At 38.9% G+C, this 22,870-nt stretch overlaps 2 protein-coding genes across 2 annotated transcripts; both read left to right on the top strand.

Annotated features, from left to right (window-relative positions):
- The first annotated feature begins 869 nt into the window (after positions 1–869).
- On the top strand, positions 870–5,567 carry obi1 (ORC ubiquitin ligase 1). Its single transcript, XM_084127916.1, has 6 exons — positions 870–1,041; positions 1,818–1,953; positions 2,092–2,183; positions 3,030–3,251; positions 3,796–3,884; positions 4,069–5,567. Exons 1-6 carry the CDS (start codon positions 970–972, stop codon positions 5,135–5,137), a joined length of 1,680 nt encoding a protein of 559 aa, XP_083984042.1. The 5' UTR covers positions 870–969; the 3' UTR covers positions 5,138–5,567.
- Positions 5,568–6,786: 1,219 nt separating this feature from the next.
- Positions 6,787–9,606, top strand: pou4f1 (POU class 4 homeobox 1). Its single transcript, XM_084129889.1, has 2 exons — positions 6,787–7,093; positions 7,419–9,606. The coding sequence occupies exons 1-2, from the start codon at positions 6,971–6,973 to the stop codon at positions 8,397–8,399; spliced, it is 1,104 nt and encodes a 367-aa protein (XP_083986015.1). The 5' UTR covers positions 6,787–6,970; the 3' UTR covers positions 8,400–9,606.
- Positions 9,607–22,870: the final 13,264 nt, after the last annotated feature.

Raw genomic sequence — 22,870 nt, 5'->3', positions numbered from 1 at the left:
TTCAAATATTTTGATCTAATAGTGATTCATTGTGAAAATACCAAGTGTCAATGCCCTTAAGAGCAACCTGATCACTCAGACACCAGACTGTGATTTAAGATTTAAGATGCAATTTATTCAAGTATAAATAGGCTACATTTGTTCAGGCCATATACTGTACATAAATGTATTCCTCCCAAACATGACTACATCAACAATTATGTTTTGCCTAGGCTACACTGACCAAGTTGGTCTACCTGCAGCAATAATCACCTTGTAGCCTACCATAAAATACCATAAATAAAGAATTAAGCACAGACTATAATAAGTGTAGCTTATAATAATGCACAACCACAACCAAAACAACCATCTTATTAATATATTAACTACTAATAATGTTTTTATCATTATAAATGTGTTATTTTTAGGTGCGTTCACGCTATTTCGTAATTACCGTAATTACGAGATCGAAATTCCAACTTGTATAAAGCGTTCACGTCCGCGTAGAACTCGTAATTACAGCTTGTAAACTGAGGATTTTCTGAGAGCTCCTACTCCTACCTGCATATTCATTTAGGTGTTGATATCGTTCAAATATCACGATATCAACGTTGATATCGTGATATTTGTTGTCATCTCGAAACTACCGTAATTACGACATGGCGTGAACACAGCATTGTTGTTGCTGTTGGTAACTGAAGGAATACGTCAAGATTATTTTTTAGCAGTAAATGTGATATACTAGATACGGAGGAATTCGTGGAGAGACCATAAATTCTATAAATACAAAACTTTGCTTTGTAAAAGCATTAATAACCACAATCGTCTAACACTACTCACCACAGTGAGAACGTACAGTAGTCTGAGACAGACGCGTTTCGCTGTAGTTTAGTACTCTGCGCTTGCCGTAGTCGCGTGTGCTGCTAGTTACTTTGTTTCTGTTGGAGGGAGTTTTGGATCATGTTTCTAATCTCTGTGGAGGACTAAATCATGGCGCAAAGTTTTCCAAACGTCACTCTTTCATTGACTTTACCGATATCCTGCCAGATTTGCCTCGGAAAGGTAACACTTTTAATACACTTAGTTTAAATACGGCAGAAGTTGAACACAAAGTCGTGCAGTGCGCGCGTGTACTTCATGTTTGTTGATTGTTGATGCATCTCGGTCTTTAAATTAAAACCACTTTAATGTAATACACAGTTCTTTTATCATCTATCAGTGAAGATACTGTGTAAAAATACGCGCATGTACAGATAATAACGTTTCTGTAACTCAAAACAGCGATAGTTGTATTCCTAATAAAACTATCGCTTTTTTGAGTTACAGAAACGTTATTTCTAAATCAGATTTAGAAACCTTATTTCTAAATCTGATTGAGTTTTCTCCCAAAACACAAATTAACAAAACTGACAATTCCAGCACTCACCTGAACACTGTGCTCCTGAAATAATCACTGAGGGTGATGTCAGATGATATGGACTAGATAAGCAGGAATGTTAAAGGGATAGTTCACCCAAAAAAATGAAAATTCTGTCATCATTTACTCACCCTCAAGTTGTTCCAAACCTGTATGAATTGATGGGCACCATTGACTTCCTTAGTATTTTTTTTCCCCATACTATGGAGGTCAATGGGGCCCATCAACTGTTTGGTTACCCATACTCTTCAAAATATCTTCTTTTGTGTTCAGCAGAAGAAATAAATCCATACAGGTTTGGAACAACTTGAGGGTGAGTAAATGATGACAGAATTTTAATTTAAGGGTGAACTATCCCTTTAATGTTAACAGTCATGATGTTGCATTTACCTTTTGGTTTGCTCTGATCTACACCTCAAAGGTGCGTCAGCCGGTCATTTGTTGCAACAACCATGTGTTCTGCTCCAACTGTATCAAAGTTTGGCTGGAGAAGAGCAGTCAATGTCCCACCTGTCGAGTGGCCATCACCCCAGAAAACCCCTGCAGAGAAATCATTGGTAATGAGACCTCACAATCATATCTTGTTATTTTTTCAATGTAAGCTATAGAACTTTGTTTGTTTTAGGTAGGATGAATGTGATTAATTATCTCTCTTCCTTTCTCCTCTGTGTGTGTGTGTGTGTTAATGCTCACAGGAGCCACAACTGACAGTGAATCCAATGAGAGCTCTTCTGTGAAGAGACGCCTCCGAAAGACTCGAGGGGAGCTGCTTTTGCGAGAATATGAGGTATTTTTTTCTCAAAGACCCAATGAAATGGTTTGATAAATACAAATGTCTTTCCTGCATTGAAATTTCTTATATCATTTAGAGTAGAGTTTATGCCTCTAGACTCCAAATTGGATTTCATGTGATCTTCAACACGTTTTAATACACTGTCCGGCCAAAAAATTTCGCTGTTTGGATTTAAATGCTTAAGAGTCTATGATTGGATCATTGTTGCAGTGAATATTATGTTTCTAGCATGTTATATGTTTGGCAACCGTTCTTCTAAGCATAATTGTTGGAGTGTGTAGCTTTTCATTTCTTAGACAACCATGTAGAAAGACACATCATGGCCATATTCCAGGATGACAATGCAATGCACCTCTTGATGGAAATAACATCATCACAACATTTATTTCCATCAAGTGGTGCATACATTTTTTGTCAAGATCTTGTAATGTCAATGTAAGAGTCCAGCACTGTGTAAAGTCTCCTCCAGCACATCCCAAAGACTTTCAATGAGTTTAACGTCTGGACTCAGAGGAGCTGATTCATATGTGTAAATGATTCTTCATGCTCCTCCCAACCATTCTTTCACAGTTTGATCCTGATGAATCTGGACATTGGCCATGATGTGTCTTCCTACATATTTGTTTAAGAAATGAAAACCTACACAAGAAATGTTGCCAAACACTAACATGCTAGAAACATAATAATCACTGATCCAATCATAGACTCTTAAGCATTTGACTATTTAAATCCAAACAGCAACTTTTCCTTTTCCAACTTTTCAACTCACTGCTGGGCAGTGTAAAAAAAGGACCAAGCTATGCAATGAAAGCCAGAGCTTATGAATCATCTGTCTTACAGGATGAAATCGAAACCCTCTTGAAAGAGAACGAGGACTTGAAAAGCAAAAACCTGAGCCTTGAGATGCAACTTAAGACAGCTCTGGAACCGAGCACGGTCTTGGTTCCTCAGAGCGAAAGCAGTACTGTTGACCCGAGCGCTCTGGAGGAGTCGGCCAATAAGCTGAGAGCTGCCAATGACCTCTACAGGAATGTCAAACAGGACCTCGAAAAGCTGAAGGAAGTATGAATGGAATTGTTTAAAAAAAAAAGAAAAAAGAGATTAGACACTGGCCAAAAAAAGTGCAAAATTAGAAATATCGCCCCATAATTTAGCCGTTTTGAGATAATCTGCATTGATTGTGCTCACTTGGTCATTGTTATTTTCAATCTCTTGTCAGTGGATAATAATTTTCTGTTGTCAAATATTTTGTTGTATATTCTGAGGAAACATGTCAAATGAAATTTGTTTAATGTGAGAAATTGTCTCATTTGCGATCATCTAACTATTTTATACATATTTTTGGCATTATTTGGGCTACTCTCTAAACATCAGCATTGGTATCAGTTGTTGAAAAACCCTTATCTATATCATATTACAGTAAAGAGATGAGGTTGCAATGGCTTGGTGCTTAGTCCACATCTAGAGCATATGTATATAGTCCCAGCTTTTCTCTATATTCTCATTTTCACTGACCATTGGAAATATGGGAAAGGGTGTTATTTGTCTTCTGTGCTTAAAAAAAAAAGAGCAACTATTCTGAAAGAAACATGCTTCTTTCCCTCAGGCTAACAAAACTCTGCGGTCCCAAAATTTCGACCTAATCCAGGAAAATATGCACTTGAAAGCAGAAGTGGACAGCAGATCTCCTCAAAAGTAAGCACAATGTTCATTATACAATGTTGGTGAAGTGTACTGACTTGCATTTTGAGTTAGATTAAACATTGACAACAACAAATAAAATATTATTTTTTTATATTTATGGATATTTACACAGTATTAGTAACTCAAATCTTTCAAAGTTGATTTTATTTGTGGTTTGTCTGTGTTTTACTTTAAGGTTTGGCCGGTATACAGTCGCAGCTCTCGAGGCCAAAATTCATCAGTATGAGCGGGACGTGGCCCAGCTGAAAAGAGCTCTGGAGCGCAGCGATAAATACATCGAAGAGCTTGAAGCCCAGAACCAGAGGGATGACCCTCAGTCTGAAGAAAGTGTTTGTTCAAACGCTGCCTCTGGAGGGACTCAAAACGGAGGGATTGAAAGGATTGCCCTGATGCGAAGGAGCCTGAGTGAAATGGAGGAAACTTCTGTTTGTACAGACCTGGACCGAAAGTGTTCAGAGCTTCCCAACAACCACGGGCACCTCCTGACTACATCTGATGCGTGTTTTCTAGGAGGGACCTTGAGTCCACTGAAGGATGGACTCAAAGATGTTACGGTTCCCTCTACACCCTCCTCGGCTCTCAGATCTCTGAGCTTGAAGAGTCCTGTGGTGTGCAGTGACCGAAAGTTAGGTCTCAAACCTCTCACTTACCTGAGAAGACTGAGTTTTGATGATTGCCAGGGCCCAGCCAGCTCTTCCTCAATCAGCCAAAGCCCAGAATCCTTCCAAGGCAACAAAGGCGCCCCTTTCAGTCAGAAGACCGCTGTGAATTCAGACAGAGAGGTCTTGTGTGGAGGCTGGATGGACTGCGGACCTGAGCTGCCCCGTCTGGATGAAAACAGAGAGAATTTGGAGCCGTCCGAGGACCCTATGGGAAACAGTGAGGCTTGTATGGATGCAGCGTACCTGGACAAGATCTCTGAGCTGGACTCTATGATGGCTGAGGGTGAGAGCTCCAACAGTCAGGTCTCTCAGCTTCCCCTGGCATCATCCTCATCCTCACGCTCGCCAGACTTTGATGCCACCCAAATACCAGAACTGGATTTCTGTAGCAACCTCTTGGCTGATCCTGGAACAGCAGGAGAGCACCAAACCACATCTTTGACACAGGAGACCACCCATTGTGATGTTGAGGTCAGTGACATAGCTGGAGATACGGTGGAAAATCCCAGCCAGCCCACCAAACGCAAGTGTCCCACAGGATTGTCCATCTCCAGCCCCTCCAAACTCTCCAAACTAAAGTAGAAGCAGAAACATTTCCAGTATTTTACAGCATGATCTTCCAGCATGATTTCAATGACTTTTCAAGATAACAACAAGATTTAACAGCCTTTCTGTTCCATCAGGGCTTTTTATTACAAATTTGCCTCACTGTTCATTATGATGACAGCAGTGTGCGCTGGATCATGTTACTGTATGATATAAAAACCATTTCAGTATCCTGAGGGGATAAGATGTTACCATTACACTTTTCTCTTGAAATTAAACATATTTTTTTCTATCGAATTTCATTACCTGGCATTCTGAATAAATCTGTATTTAAACTGTGAAAACAATAAATGCTATTTGTGCATACAATTTGAAAATATTAAGTCATTTTCTATTTTTCATTATTTTAGTAAATGTTTTTGTACCTGGGTGTTATCTAAATTAAAAAAAACTTTTGTATGCCTTTAATTTATAGTTTAATTTTCACATTTTCAAAACCTTTTAATTTAGTGTTATGATAACAACAGTAAACGTCGTAATTTTAGTAATAGTGCACGCAAACACATTGTCTTTCGGTGTTCAGTGCTGAATTATTTCATGTGTCTTCACCAGAATACTAAACAAATCCATTTACTACCCACATCCTTCACAGTCTTTTAAAGAATTAATTAATGCTAGTGAATTAACACTTCAAAAAAATTAAAAATTCATGCAGTGATTAGAGTTTAGTGAAATATACATGATAGTTAAAGTTGCGTAATCAATCAAGGCAATGCCACCATGACGCGTTAACGTGAGTGAAATTTAAATATTCATATACAATATATATCTGATATAAATACAGATTATATTTTGATGTCTGCGAATTTCTGTTGACGTCATTTGTAGGCTAATGTATGAATATTTATATCTAAAATGTCTAAAACGATTTTCGTTATATATTTATATTATGCAATTATTAATTCTTTTTTTCTTTTTTCCCTTCATCTTATCTGTTGCGTAATGAATCAACGCGGTGCAACCATAAACATTAGCTAAATTAAAATATTCACGTTTGCAAATTCTCCTGAAACTGAAATAAACGAATAGATATGGAATCAACAATGGTTACAATTTATTGATGCATTTTATTTTTTGCAAACGATTAATACAAATAAAATAAAATGAATTAGGCTATATTATTTCGCAGATAAACTATATATTTCATGTTTCCATTTTGCTTTAATTTCATTCATTAAAATAAATATGCTTATTATAAACATTTTAATATTATTTATTTAAAAAAAAAAACTGAATTATGCCCAACTTAAAAGTGTCTGATTAGTTTGGATGTATTTTTACAAAAAGAAGAAGAAGAAAAACAAATCTATTATTCAGACATTTACACAGTCAGCCCTCATTTGCATATCGAATGTTAGCGGTTACACTGTTTCCGTTTAAAGCAACAAACAACGTTCTAAATCAGTGAAGGCACCACGCATGCGCACAGAATCCACAGGTATGGAAGCCCCCCTCTCCGTCATTAGGCCGATTTACAGTTCGAGGAGGACATGAGACGAGAAGAGGCGCGATGATATGAGAAGAGAGGAGGAGAAGAGAGTCAATCGCGCTCGTCTCGCGAGAATAGGCGAGGCTGCCGGACGAGATGTGAGGGACTCAGGTGTAAGAGCGCTCCTCATCCACACACAGCAGAGCCAAACAGAGACGCACACACACACACTGCGGGCATCTTCTCTGTACCATCAGCAAGCAAGCGAGCGCTACCGCATCCGCCCGACGCCAGAAGAGGAGGCGGGAGGACCTGGCCTCTCTCGCTTTGGGTTTTATCCTCCTTTCGTGCACTTTATCTAAACCGGATCTAGCGCAAACATGATGTCCATGAACAGCAAACAGGCGCATTTCGCCATGCATCCCAGCTTACCTGAGCACAAGTACACAACTCTGCACTCGAGCTCGGAGGCGATCAGGAGAGCCTGTCTGCAGACTCCACAGGTAAACGAGCTCCAAACTTCTGCTTTTCTCCTGCGTTCTCCTCTGCGCGCGAGGAGGAGCGCTGGAGGCGCACATTCTGCCTTAATGTTTTTTTCATGTATTCCACAGCAATCATCCGCACGCCTGTGATCTTTTCTGAAGGCATGCTCACTGAAGGCTCAGGCTTCAGCCTTTTTTTGTATTAATTTTTATGACTGGAAGCCTCTTAAAAGGAATATTCTCTCTGTGTTATGTGTTGACACTATTCCCCAGCTGACATCTCCACTTTCTTTCTGTTTCTCTGTTTTTCTCGCCCTCTCTCTCTCTCTCTCTCCGACTCCTCCAGCTACAAAGCAACATCTTCGCCAGTCTGGATGAGACGCTCCTGGCCCGCGCCGAAGCTCTGGCGGCCGTGGACATGGCCGTGTCCCAGGGTAAGAGTCACCCGTTCAAGCCCGACGCCACGTACCACACGATGAACACCGTGCCATGCTCGTCCACCTCCACCGTGCCACTCGCCCACCACCACCACCACCATCACCACCACCACCACCAGAACCTGGAGCCGCCCGACCTCATGGAGCACATCAGCTCCCCGTCGCTCGCGCTGATGCCCAGCGGTCACGAAGGGGCCGGTGGAGGAGGCGGAGGAGGCGGCGGCGGGGGCCTGATCTCCACGTCGGCCCACCCGCACTCACACATGCACGGGCTCACCCACCTGTCCCACCAGGCTGCTATGAACATGAACTCGCCGCTCACTCACCACGGGCTCTTACCGGGCCACCACGGCGGTGCGCACCAGGGCGCGCCGGGACTCCTCAACAACGGACTGCCCTCCATCAACGACTCGGACACGGACCCTAGGGAGCTGGAGGCGTTCGCGGAGCGCTTTAAACAGCGGAGGATCAAACTCGGGGTGACTCAGGCGGACGTGGGGGGCGCGCTGGCCAACCTGAAGATCCCAGGCGTGGGCTCCCTGAGCCAAAGTACCATTTGTCGCTTCGAGTCTCTAACTCTGTCGCACAACAACATGATCGCGCTCAAACCCATCCTCCAGGCGTGGCTGGAGGAGGCCGAGGGCGCCCAGCGCGAGAAAATGAGCAAACCCGACATTTTCAACGGCAGCGAGAAGAAGCGCAAGCGGACCTCCATAGCGGCCCCGGAGAAGCGATCTCTGGAGGCGTATTTCGCGGTCCAGCCTCGGCCGTCCTCGGAGAAAATCGCGGCTATAGCCGAGAAATTGGACCTCAAAAAGAACGTGGTGCGAGTATGGTTTTGCAACCAAAGACAAAAACAGAAGAGGTTGAAATTTTCCGCGGCTCACTGATGGACTATATACTTGTGTAGGGAAACAAACAACAAAACAGAAAAACTGACTTTTGGGGACCAAGGAAAATCGCTTTGGCTCAAGCGCGTGTGCTCATGATTAGTACCGTTTGATTTTCACAACTCATGTTTCTTTTCACTGTACTGGTGAATGTGAAGTATGCAAATAACAGGTAATCCAGACGAACTACTTTTCTGCGGTTCAACTCTACATTTATTTTTGTTGCCCCAATGACGTTTATTCCGAATGACGAAAAATAGCCATTGATGGATTACCTCATAGTTTAATTCTATCCTATTTATTTATTTATGTATTGATTTATTTATTTATGTTCAGCATATTTGTGTACTTATTCATTCGTAACAGGGAACTGCTATATTTTTGATTATTAAATGTGTTAAAAGCAGATCCCATTTCCACAGTCTTGCTGATGAACATTCAGTATTTCAAAGGTCTGCTCTGATGAATACAGAACTGAACAGGAAAAGAAAAGTATACAGAGTCCCTTTTAAATAAAGGTGGCAACCACCGCTCGTATTTGTTGAAATTGCACTGAAATCTACTGTTATTTAGATTGGTTAGATATATTCTAATGCTTTTGTGTATATATATAAATATACGTACAAATGACACTTGCTCACCGTGCAAAACTGAATTCCCAGTTTTTTTATTTTTATTTTATTACTTATGATTTAGTCTATTTATTATTGTTTTGGCAAATCAGAATTCTTCCTCTGCGGATATTAGTTAACTCGCATGATAAAGATGATTATATTTACAAAGCAAAATTGTCCTGAAATATAATTTCGTTGGTTTGTATACTTTGGTTTGCAGTGCAAACATTCTATGCATTGAAAGAAAAAAAAAAAATGTACCAAGCACTACATAGAGTATCTACTGGTAGACCTTTGTGGATGGTGTGAGTCACTGTTTAATGCCTGTTTTCACATAAAGACACAACGTTGTTTGTCGTGTTAATTGTTCCTGAGAAAAAAAAAAAAAAGGTTGTAATGATTTTATTTTGTGCACACGTATGTTTACAAACAGCGGCCACGTGCGCATCACTCTGTCATACCTGTGCACCTGTCCAACAGTCTGCTGTCTCTCCATCTTCTCATCCAAACTTCTCTCATTCTGTTAGCCAAATCCAGCTGCAGGGCTCCAGTCCCGGCGATCTTCTAAATAAACGATGGAAAATCAAAGTGGAGGCTGTCATTGGGGTGTATCTTATTCTACAGCACAGACAAATCTCAGACATATTTAGCTACTTGTTTATATTTTGCCTACACATAAATGAGAAATGAAATAAAATATGAATGTTTATTAGGATTGGAAATTATCAGAGATATACACATGTTCACAGTTATAGATACATATATGGCACAATTACATTTAAAATACATATTAGAAGAAAAAAAGCGAAAATATGGACTTAAAAGTTGTATGCCATAATTAAAACGTGAAAGATAATTAACATGCAATGGCGCAAAAAAAAAAAATCAACTAAATATTAACCAAACCCTGGATCCAATAGCATTTCTTTCTTTCTTTCTTTCTTTCTTTCTTTCTTTCTTTCTTTCTTTCTTTCTTTCTTTGTCTTACAGTGGCTTTCTAATCAGCACAAATATTTGATATACAGTCATTACTCCAGAAACATGCATTATTTATACATTTTTATTGCTCTTCATTTCCATGATCTGGATTTCTCAGACTGCATTCCGTTAGACCAGTGAAAATAGTTTTTTTTTTATCACGAAATTCACGTTTTTACTGACGAGACGAGAAAATGTCTTCAATTAAACATAATAAATTGCAGACAAAATTGTAAATACATAAGATACAAAATGGTCTAATGAAAAATAGCCTAATAAAAAAAATTATAATAATACTTTTTAATAAATGTCGCACGATTTCGGCCATGATTCTCCTTTAGCATTACATTTGAATAGGCCTATACCCTTACTACGGTTTATTAAATAATTCATGCTCTGTGGTTTGGAAAATTAATAAACGGAATACAACAAGACACTAATTAAAAAGCTCGGTAATTGTTATCGGCGCCCTAATGGGGTGTTAGTGTGTCAAACAAATGGAATTTTTGGCCATGCACGTGTCTGCTAAATGAGGTAACATGAGCATTACATTAGATTTCCATCTGAATAGAATTCTGCGATTCGATATCAGCTTATAATAGCAGCCGAAAACTCTTGGTATTATTTCCTCGAAACAGACCTGAAGGCTGTAGGTGAGATGAGGGGTTTTACCCCGCCGAACTGATAATAAACATTTCATGAAGCCTGAGATACAGGCCGTCTCCAAACAGTCTCACTAAAGAAACGCGTCTAATTTCAAAAGTTTGTTTATTCATAAAAAAAACAAATGACACTGCAGATCTTTCTCACTGTAATATTGAAGAGATATTCAGGGGGGAAGGGGAGGGGAGCTTTACATTTTGCTGCCTTTAAAAAAGATATGTTATATGTAGGTGATGCAATATTAATCGCGCTTTGCTGATATAAAATGCAATATTTTCAGACAGCTATCGGGGTTTTTCAGGGAAGCACTTGATGAAAGCAGGTCGCAGATGCAGTGCTGCTGCTGGAGAAAGAAACATTTATTGCTCCTGTTTGGCTTTTGGCAACGAACAGAAGAACGCAGTGAGTATATGGACATTTTCTTTGGGAAAAGATGATTTGACTGGCACTGAAAGTCTCCCAATCTAGTCTTGCTTTTGGATCGTTTTGCAATTCGACGCTCTCCTGGCGCGACAGCATATTAAGTGAGAGAAATATTCATTTTCAGCTTTAAGTGAGTTTATGGCATCCAACACTGCTCACACCTCAGATACAGTCTTTTTTTCTTCTATTTTATATAGAAAATTTCTACAAACCAATCTTTCCAAAAAATGATTCTCTGTAATTTTATTGCTGTTGTAATTTTTATTCGGCTATTCGCTGTTTGCCTTGGGATTCAGTTTTGATATCGAATCCGTTTCTTCCCTCACACTATAAAATATTTTGTTAAATAATCTAAAATGTATTCAAGGTAAAATCTAAATTAACTCGTTTATACAAGTCAAATAAATAATCGACTGCATCAACCTGACTACATAATAAAATAATATAGGCTAATATGATAAAATAATAATAATAATAATAAAAAATATATATATATATGTTTTTTTTTTCTTTCAATAAGTCAGCTAGCAGCAGCTTGCTTTTTACAGTGATGTCGGAGACTTCATTTTACTCCTTTTTTAATTTAATTTCGCTAATCCCTCCCACACCGTTTTTAGGTAGCACTTTATTTTACAGTCCTGTTTCGCATGAACATATTGTAGTAATGACACTTACTAACCCTGAACCTACCCCTAAACCTTAACTTAACCCATATTACCTTACACTACTCAGTACTTAAGAACACTGTAAGTCTGAAAGTGCACGTACTGTAAAATAAAGTGCAACCCCTTTTTATATTAATTTAAAACTTCGAACTACGTTTTTCTATTGAGAAGCGCACGCGCCATATTTCAGCACCACGAACAGCTCCTCGCAGATTGAAGAGTAATGCATTATTGAGAGTCTATATCAAACAGCTCTAGGCTGCTGCTGTCTTTCTGCCTGCACTAAAGCCTCTAATATGTTAATGGCCGGAGGGGATGCCGCAGGTACAGATCCCAGCTGCTTCATGAGCCATATGTCAGCCGGTTTGCCTCATGGATCTATTAATCAAGAGATACTTCATCAACACAACTCAACAGCATCCCACCCTCAAAGTTCAGCTGCTACAAACAGCAACAACAAGAACACCGGCTAACCCATTTAAAGCGAAAAGAGAAACATTCTGTGGATGGATGTGAAAGAGAGAGAAAAAAGGTCTCTTCTGTTGTCTAGGTTTTGCACGGTTAAACGAGCAGTGATCATTATCATTCTAACCTTCGATAAAAAGAAATTATAATTGTTCTAGCCGAAAAGTAATTCAAAATAATTGTTTGATGGTTTTTTTTTTCTTCCACTGAGCAGAAAAAAATCTAATGCAGATATGAGGTGAACTTGAAATAAAACTATTAATCTCAGATTTGGAAATTATTTATCAGCCATAAATGTTCACTTATTGTATTAAGGAAATTTAAAATGATTTAGCCAGTATGCAACTTTTTGGCATTATACATATACTACTTACCAATAGTAATAACATTAAGTTATGCATAATTACATGCAACTAACCTTCAACCAAACCCTAATCCTAACCCTGTAGTAAGTACATGTTGTTAATTAATTTGACTCAGTACTGTTACAAAATATATTGCAACCCAATATATTTTTAGGCTACCTATAATTTTAAACACATTTAAATAAACAAATAATCTTTTATATGACTATAGGATGACATTATGATGTCAACTTTTTATTATTGTTATTATTTTAATAGGCAATGTAATTAGCAATTTGTCGATTAGCAACCAAAGCAGCCTGTTTTATGGGAAACACGTGCACACAGAGCACATTCAGTCTCGGTTATAACAATGTCCATGAAGGATGGCCTGTGGACGGAAATGTCAGACAGGGGGTTGGGAGAGCGAATCCTCCGGATCTGTGTTCATTTCAAACTTGTATTTATTCAGTGATCTTCAGCATCTCGCCGGCCTCGAGTGGAGGCGGGCTGTTGACACAACGCCATATTTCAATCACAAGGGGTTCAGAGACAGACCAAAAACCTATTTGTTTAATAAATCCGTCATTTAAGTTGAAAAATATTTGATAAGCAAGGTTGACCCCCCCCCCCCCCCACACACACACACCCCACGCGGCATTTACTGCAGCTGAGAGGAAATAGAGGTTAAAGTCTTTATGCAGATCAAAACCTGCTCCGCTCTCTGCATTTATCTGCGCATCAAATACTGCAGACAGCTCGACTCCAGATACTCCCCTTCAAGAACAAACTGACAGAAATTAAAGAGCCAGCAAGGTTCCTGCCAAACATTATCCAGCTGTAGCTTTAAGCACGTGAGAATGGTGGCTGATCTGACTCTCCCATTGGATTGTTAGAGTAGCTGTCAGTCTGTTTCTTTATGATGGGCTGTATAAATGTCAAGTGCTTTCTCTCACCCTGTCTCTTTAACGCTCTCATGGCCCCGGGCCCTGCACTTTTTGACCTTCTATTGAACACACTGGCCCCTCATCATTATCCTCATTTTGCCTCTGGAGTTCATCGTTTGTTCCAGCAATCCCTCTTCACCAAAGCGTGGAGATATTTACAAACCAGCTCTGGGTGACACTGTTTACAAATGGGCCCTTCAGATTGAGTTTTGAAGCCGTTTGATTGCCCAAAGAGAGCGTGGAGAAAGTGCTGGAAAACTGTGGATGACGTGTTATTATACATCTCTAAATCGATTTTAGTTTTCTCTACCACGCTTCCAGATGATGCAGTGAACAAGATAATTAAAACAAAACAAAACAAAAGAAATAAAATAAAAAATAAAAAGATGTATCAATGATTTCAGACAGCAAAGAATGGAGACTTTTGCCCCTGGCTCCTGTTTTTCAGATTTTTCTGAATAAAAAAGACCCCAGCAGTTTCATATGGCTTTTAAAAAAAGAGATTTTTAAGATTTCTAAGACGATGTCTTAAAACACAGATTTGACAAAATACAAATGTCTGCAATCAAAAGAGTTCAATAAGAATTCAAACATTTCTCATCCCAAGACCAAATGATCTATCCAAATTAATTCTATATAGCTCTATATTCTCACTTGATCTTAACATTTGTCTCATTTGTGTCTATTTTTATTTATGGAGAAACATCCAAGACAAAGTTGATGCTCAAATGTGTCATAACTGAGAACTCCATTAAGATATCTTTGAGTTTCATTGCATTAGGGTTTATGCCTTAATGCACACAAATCATTTTTAAAATCAGATTGTCCACTGAATAGCAGTTTCTTTAAAGATTATAGACATTTTAATATTGTATTACCTATTTAATTTTAATATTTATAATACCATGGAAAAATGTGTGTCACTACACACTTCAGTGGGGTTCTTTATAGGGTTCTTGACTCAGTTTGAAAGAACTCTTTTTGCCAAAAGGTTCTATATAAGCAGAAATGTTTTACATCATGTTTAACGAGTATAACGTTTAATTTAATGTTTAAATTATTATTTTTCTAGTGATAAATTGTGTAAGAGCTGTTTTATTCATAAAATGTAATTACAATTAAAGGGGCTATTTGTAGAATTCAGAAACCCTTGTTATTAGCGACACCACTGGCCGTTAAGTGAACTGCAGGCAGCAACTTATTGCTCGTGTAACGTACAAGAGACTGAGTGTGATTCAATGCTACGATATATAGTCACCGTGAAGTTCTTTTCCATTCTTCTCACTTTTGCAGCAATAAACTGTTAACCAACATCCAGAAATCGTCCACGCTGCTGAAAGCAATGTTAGATGAATACTGCGCGCTTTCCTCAATAACAATAAATAGCTACACAACAAAATGACAGTGGAAGAAAAACAGCAGTTAAAAACACATCTGATCATAGCGATGTGGAAATGTTTGCACAAGTTCTGCAATTAGCCGGCATCATGTTCAACAGAGGAGGTATATCCTAAAATTACACTGATATGATAGTTTGATTATAAAGTAAATTTGAGACTATATAGATCTGGCTTTGTGAGACTATAGTTTGTACTATTCCCTTTTCTTTGCATGACACATTGACATTAGACTATAGTACAGAATGACTCTTTCTGCTTTATCCTGGACATTATAAGCATTCGTTTCATAAGTCATTGAATGGAAAAGAGGAGAGACTCTCAGGAGCGCGCGCAAACGTCACATCCTTTTGATTTTCCCGGCAAAAACATCCTGAGTCCTTCACATAAAAATCAGTCTTTCATAGACAACTTAAGAAATCATGGAAAGTCTAGTTTTTTAGGTTTTGTTACAAGCTGTTCACATTAATATATGGAAATCCTTAGATATAGGCCCTTTAATGATGTAATAATGAACAAAATCAATTAATTAAAACTAAAACCCATGATGGGAACCCCTTAAAGGTTCTATGTATGAAGTGCCTGACAGAACCCTTTTAAGGTTCTATATAGGACCTTTTCTTCTTTTCTTTACGTTTCTTTCAAAGATGAATCGTTTTTCTTAATTCTGCTAAACCACTGAGGATATTAACACAGCAGTGGAATCACCAGCCAATACTGTCTGTGGAACGACATCAAACATCTCTAGTAGAAACTTCCACGATCTTTACAAGGGAAAAAATAGGCAGCTGATCATTTATCCCAATGAATGGCTTATCGATCACAGATGTCTGCACGCAGAGGTAAAGATAGACCTAATGCGATACATTATGCATGAAACATATCCCAAACAAGATCTGACAGGACGGGCCGACACTGTGCCACTATAAACTCATCGAGTCGTCACATTTCAATCTGGATAAGCGTGAACTGGCGATGAATGACTGAATATATTCATCAGCTTGAGTATAGTGGAAGTTTGAAACTTCGTGCTCAAGGCTTAAAGGCCTTGTGTGTGTGTGTGTGTGTGTGTGTGTGTGTGTGTGGTGCCGGCTGAGATGGAGGCTGTGTGTGTGTGTGTGTAGATAATGAGAGAACCGGCCTGGGCCACCCCTGTGCTCACCACCACACCATCAAATATTCATCAGTGTTGATTAAACAAGACACCGGCCGCAGATCTGGTGGCACTGTGCTAGAATGCCCAACCATATGCAAAAAGAGGAATGAAATAGGCTGGAATGTCCTGCAGTCTGAGGTCGGCGTCAGCCGGTGGACGTGACATCAGAACTGACATCAGACATGCAGATGATGATGATGATGATGATGATGATGATGAGAGAGGGCAGGAAATGAGAGGCTGGAGAGGTCATGTGACAACAGATGAAGAGATGAGAGCGAGACTGTGTAGAAAATGAGAAAAATGATAGATGGGGATGAAAATAGGGAAGAGAAGACAAGAAACCTGCATATACTGTTATTTCCTCTGTGGAATAATAAAAAAAGTTTTGAAGAATCTTCACACAGATCTTTTTAATATAAAAACAGTTTGCAGTGACCACAATTTTAAAGCTATATTTAAATAAATAAATACATCTTATTTATCAAAAGAAATTATCAGTTTTTACTCAAATATTAAGCAGCACAGATGTTTTCAACGTTGATAATAATAAATATTTCTTGAGCATATCAGAATGATTTCTGAAGGATCATGTGACACTAAAGCAGGGTTCACCAATCTGGAGGGCCGCTGTCCTGCAGAGTTTAGCTCCAACCCCAATTAAACACACCTGAACCAGCTAATCAAGGGGCACGTTCAAGTTCAAAACGGTGCGCAACGTTTTGCTACGGTTTCCGGGTTGAACGTCATGTTTCCTGGAAACGGCGTGCACCGGTGTGCAACGGGGTTTGAGATACGTTTTCTCTTGTTTGGTGGGTGTGTCAGAACTGCAGTCCAATCAGCAGCAACATGTATATAAAGCATGTGGTATTAAAGTGAACTCGCACAATGGGTTCAAGGAAAGTAATTTACAAATGTGTTCGATGCAGCTCGGTATACGCAACAACTGAGGATATTAGAAGACATGTTTGTCGTAAGTTTTATTGTAAAAATATAGGATATCAACATAATGATGTAGTTGTTTATATTTTTAGCTTCATTGCAAGTGTATGACATTTGGTATAGAAATAAACAATGGTAATTAAGTGATTTTCCTAAAAATGAGAAAGAAAATACAGGGTATTAAAACAGTGTGAACTACAAATAAAGTCAGTATGTGAGGCTAAATAGATGTGTTTTAGTCTGAATTAGGTAAGATGTGTGCTTCCATTTCAGTTTCAGCAATCCCTTCACTCGATTGGGATGTTCTCTTTTGTTCTGGGCGGCAAGTGCAGTAACTGTAACATCAGGCATATTTTGTAGTATTAAACACATATTTATACCGACTTCATCAGGCTCTGAAAATTCTTCACAAAGAACACAAAGAATGGCCTTCTCAGCTGCCATAGTTGCAACTCTTGCGTCATCAGAACAGTGTGTTCAACGCATCACCGTTTCTGTTTAAAAAAACGTTGTGCAACGTTTTGTCGGGGCTGAACGCAGCCAAGGTCTCACTAGGCATACTAGAAACTTTCAAACAGGTGTGTTGGAGCTGGTTGGAGCTAAACTCTGCAGGGACAGTGGCCCTCCAGGACCGAGATTGGTGAACCCTGCACTAAAGACTGGAGTAATGATGCTGAAAATTCAGCTTTGATCACAGGAATAAATTACATTTTTACAATATATTAAAATAGGAAACAGTTCTGTTAAATTGTAATAAAATTTCACAAGAGTCAAAAACATGAAAAATTAACCAACCCCAAACATTTAATCAGTACTGAATTTAAAATATAAAGCAGTTTTTTCCTGATTCTGGTTTATATGCTCAGTTATTCAGGTTATATCTGCAGATGCATCATTATACCAGTAGGTGGAAGGAAGTGGCTTTATCTTTATGAGTGAGTCATTGAATCATTCATTCGACCAATTCGTTCAAACACACTGGAGAAACAAAACAAGTGATTTTCTTTATGAGTGAGTCATTGACTCAAATGATTTGCTGAAACACACTGGCTGCATCCGAAATCATATACTTCCCTACTGTATAGAAGGAGGAAAACAGCATGCAACAAAAAAGCATGTCCAAATTCACAGTACTCATAAAATAGTAGGCCAAACCTACCTGGATGACCTATACCTCTGGTTAGATTCTGAAGTGTGCATACGATGGACACTTTACTATCCCATGAGGCCACGGGAGAGGATTTGTGAATGGCAGTGAAGCGAAGCAACTGATCCTGGTAGGTCACATGATAATGACAACATGGCGAATGTACATCCGGGTTACATTCATACTACGCACATTCATACTATATACAGAACATACTTTTTTAGAGCTCGCAAAGAAAGTATTATTCAAAAAGAGTACCTAATCAACAGAGTATGCGAGAGGAACGAAACAAGTGCCTTTATGAGAGTCATTTATGAGATTAGTTCAAACACACCAATTCATTCCAGGTACAAAACATGCTAAATTTGGAATCCCACACTAGCATACTACCCTTAATATGTGCCATATAAAGATATGGTAAAAAATAGTATGCTAGTAGTATGCAGTTCCGATTCACCCGTACTGTCAATGAATGATTCATTCAACAAATTTGTTCAAAGATACTGATTTTTTTCAGGAAAAACACAAGTGACTTGCTGAATTCAGAACTGCATACTAGTATACTACCCGTACTACTTTTACCACATCTTTCTGTGGCAGAAATAGTATGAGTAGTAATGGAAGTATGTGGTTCAGAAATCAGCAACTGTTTTTCTGAATCAATCATTGAGGCATTGACAGTTTAATTTTTGGGTGAACTGTTTCTTTAAGAACAACGCATTCGAGGAGAGGATCAGAACGAGGACAGGACTGAACTTGACAGGAAAGGGACAGTGGAATAGATGGGTGGAAAAAATGAATTGAAAAGAAGAAGAGAGGAGAAGAGAGGTCGGTCACTCCCGAGCACATTAAATATTTGATGAGATGTGTGGTTCAGCAGAGACAGGAAAGAGTGTGGTCAGAGAGGTTAGCCCAACTCATTTACAGCACCCGGAGAGAAGGAGAGACAGACACACAGAGAGCATTAAGAGTTGGATGTGTATTTTAGCAGTCAGTCAGCATGCACAACACTTATTTGCTATTTGAGAGATGAAACATCTCAACACATGACAAAATCAGAGCTGTATAAATGGTTATAAATCACTGATCATTGTTTGTAGAACTGCCTGAAACAAGGCGTCATTAATTCCAGTCTCACTTCCTGTTTGAACCTATGTAGGTTTGTAACTAATTTGCATAATGCCAGCCCATGGTCTTCATTGGCTGCCCGCAAACAACGTCTACTTTGCCCCTCAGGCTCAGAGTTCGGTTCATGTTGTTGACATGCCGAAAAGACACTGTTTTCTGCGCTGCCAAAGCGAATCCGCTTTGCATGCACTTCCAAAGTATGAGGACCCACTCTCAAATTGATATGGTAAAATTATGACATCATTCCTGTTCCTGTCACTATTTATCAAGCTCTGAGGAAGCCTCCGGAGCTGAAATTCAGATATGGTAATGGGAGTTGCGTTTCCAACAAATGCTGTAAGCAGTAGACCAATCACAACAGACTGAGTCATCTGACCAATCAGAGCAGAGTAGGCTCTTGGAAAGGAGGGGTTTAGAGAGACTGAATCCTTGATCAAGCCGTTTCAGACACAGTGAGAAAAGAGGTGATGTAGCAGTGTTTGTTATGAGAAAAATAAATTCTCACTTTTTTTTACCTTAAATGCACGTAAACCTATATTGTAGACTTCAAAACAAAACCAGCAACCTTTAAAATAGCATAATAGGGGCACTTTAAATGTTTTTTTTTTTTTTTTTAATTCTTGGTTATGTGAACGTTAAGGAAACATTCCATTTTATCATTACTCAAAAATTATGGGAACGTTCTTGAGCGTTCTCTGCCCATACAAGTAGTAACATTTAAAAAATGTTAGACAACCATCCAACTAAAACATTTTATAAAGAAACACTCATGAACGATGTATAAATATTGTTTTTGGGAACATTATTAAAGACCAGGTAACTTTGAACAAACGTTACTGGAAGAACGTTTGTTCATAACTTTAGGAGAACCTTACCTAAAGTTGAGAGCATTCCCTGTTAGCTCGGTTCAAATCACTTTAAGGTTTAGTCAATTGAACAAACCTCTATCCCTAAGTATTACTTCCCTGTGTAACTCATCCTGTGTTGTTTGTGTTACAATACATCCCCAAATCACATTTATCTTGATGAAGAGATGTGTGCTACTTCAAGTGTACTAACTGTACAACTACTTCAAAAAAACAACAACTTATGGACTATAGTGTCAAAAATCATTACGGAACCACCTAGCAACGCCCATGCAACCAAACAGAACACCCTAGCAACTGGTTAACAACCACTCACAACAGTCACTGCACAGCAACGGTCTGACAATCATCCTTCATATTTTCTTCATAAAACATCAAAATGTTGCTTGAATTTAAAATTAATAAAAGATATTTCTTTTTTTTTGTTTGTTGAACTCTGTGACATCATTCATGAGTTTGTGCATGAATTCATATTCTGTGCATGAATTATTAAATAACAATATTTTAAATATTTTGGTAGTTATTGAGAAGAAGTTAATGAATAATTGATCATGTCTCCAATGTCAGCAACAGAGTAACAGTGTTTGTTTTGATCTGTGACAGTTTGTGTATCAGGACGATTATATTGAATTGACCCATAAAAATACTGTATGTAATAATGTATGCGTACGCAAAATAAAAGGCTTAAAGCCGAAATTTGTGGAGTTGTATTTTTTTTACTTTTATTTTTCTAAAAATGTTTGTTTATCAGAAAAAAAGGATTTTTGTGTGCAGTGTGGGTCATGTTGCAGCTAAATGGGGATTGTAAATTCTGAAATGACCTTCCAAATTCCAACTTAATAATCATGAAATAATGTCTTAAAGGGGTCCTATTATGCTTTTAACCATGTTCATCTTTCTTTAGTGTGTAATGTTGCTGTTTGAGCATGAAAAAGGTCCGCAAAGTTAGAAATCACAAAGTCCCTCCAGCAGGAGTTATTCTCTATATCAGTGTCACTGTTTCTGAACTCCCTGAAACGCCTCCATTATAGTCTTGAGTTTCCTTCTGGAAATGAACATGTCACAATATTCCTCATTTAAATAATTCCCGCCCAAGGCATATGCAAATGCAGGGGTGGGGCCTGGATAAGTCCCATTAGTAATGTGTTGAAACACTCCATTATGGTAAGGGCATTTCCCAAAGCACACTCGAAGCGGTTGACCAATCACAACACACTGGTCCAGCCGACCAATCAGAGCACATTGAGCTTTTGAGAAGGAGGGGCTTCATAGAGAAGGAACTAAACAGAGCGTTACTAACAGACTGGGAAGAGAGGTGCTGCAATAATGATTTTTGAACATTCAAGCAAGAGCCCAAAAACAAAATCAAGAAAAAGAGAATAGTAGGTCACCTTTAATAAAAATGCTAAATGGCTACTGGCAGTGTTAGGGTTAGGGGAAATTAAACATCTTAATAAATAGATCAGTATAACGACGACAGAAATCAAAAGTCCACACTATGACAGAAAAACAAAACGTGCTGGGTCTATCAAATGTCCCATTATAGCTTGTATAGAATGTGTGTTGGAGTGGGTAAACAAAGTAGGTTTAGACTAGGTTAAAGGTTTTTTTTAAAGTAAAAATATGTGGGTATTTGTGAGGGTGAGTGTGTGATCTCATTAACATCCTGCTGCCAGACTGAAATATCATCCATTAGATTATGTTACACACGCACGCACACACACACACACACACACACACACACACACACACACACACATTATTATTGGCCATTATTATTGTGCACGTTAAACACACATTAATTCTGACAAACTCCTCAGACTGCACACGTGAAGGAAATCTTTGGCCAAATATAGCATTACTTTCCTAGCACTCCTCTAGACCAAACCAGAGCAGACACCTGCAACACCCTGAAACGGCTGCAGTTCATTCCCAGTCATTTTCGTCTCGTCTTATCAGCCCGTCATCCTGACAGACCATCATTGATTAGCATGTCGGTTCTGTGTCTGGGCGAGACGGCCGCGGGTCATCGGGAGTGAGAACTGTCTCTAACCAGAGGCCACCAGGGACACCTCCAGCCCCCCCCATGTCTGAGACTGACAGGTACGGCTGGAGCCCCGGTGAGCTGGATTTGCCCTCACGCTCTCGCTACGCCGGCCCAACGCTCCCCTAACGCCGGTCGACCTGATCAAGCTGTCAGGGTGAGGGCGGGAAATGAAGGAGAATGAGAGGTCAGATTGACACCAACAACATCATCAGTGGACCGTCTGACATGCACTACAAGGTATAAAATTATTTGAATTTTAACAGTAAAAGACTATAAAACTTACGGTAAAAACCTTTTAATTGTAAAGTACTCTTTATGGTGAAAAACTGTACTACATAATATAAATATTTTGTGGAATACACGTTTTTGACCACTGTTTGTTGTGTGAAGTCACTTAAACGTCTAATAGGACATTTAATGTGATTTTACAGTAAAATACCATATCATCTTTAACCGGTAATATTTTGTTGAATACATTGGGTACAACAAGGAGTTTTTGAGCGCCACTGTTTGTTGTGTGAAGTTGCTTAAACATCTAATAGGACATTTAATGTGATTTTACAGTAAAATACCGCATCTTCTTTAACCAGTAATATTTTGTTGAATACATTGGGTACAACAAGGAGTTTTTGAGCGCCACTGTTTGTTGTGTGAAGTCGTTGACTTCAGCCTCACTATATTCTCTCTCT

Source organism: Abramis brama, assembly GCF_963993115.1.
Source record: "Abramis brama genome assembly, chromosome: 11".
Lineage (NCBI taxonomy): Eukaryota > Metazoa > Chordata > Actinopteri > Cypriniformes > Leuciscidae > Abramis > Abramis brama.
Note: the sequence above shows the minus strand (reverse complement) of the source record. Positions and strands in the feature narration are given on the sequence as shown.

Bases quoted from the DNA above. Each gene is read 5' to 3' on its own strand.
- obi1 (XM_084127916.1), top strand. From the start codon at position 970: ATGGCGCAAAGTTTTCCAAACGTCACTCTTTCATTGACTTTACCGATA. The intron at 1,042-1,817 runs GTAACACTTTTA...TACACCTCAAAG, and splicing joins GCCAGATTTGCCTCGGAAAG to GTGCGTCAGCCGGTCATTTG. The intron at 2,184-3,029 runs GTATTTTTTTCT...TCTGTCTTACAG, and splicing joins TGCTTTTGCGAGAATATGAG to GATGAAATCGAAACCCTCTT.
- pou4f1 (XM_084129889.1), top strand. From the start codon at position 6,971: ATGATGTCCATGAACAGCAAACAGGCGCATTTCGCCATGCATCCCAGC. The intron at 7,094-7,418 runs GTAAACGAGCTC...CGACTCCTCCAG, and splicing joins CCTGTCTGCAGACTCCACAG to CTACAAAGCAACATCTTCGC.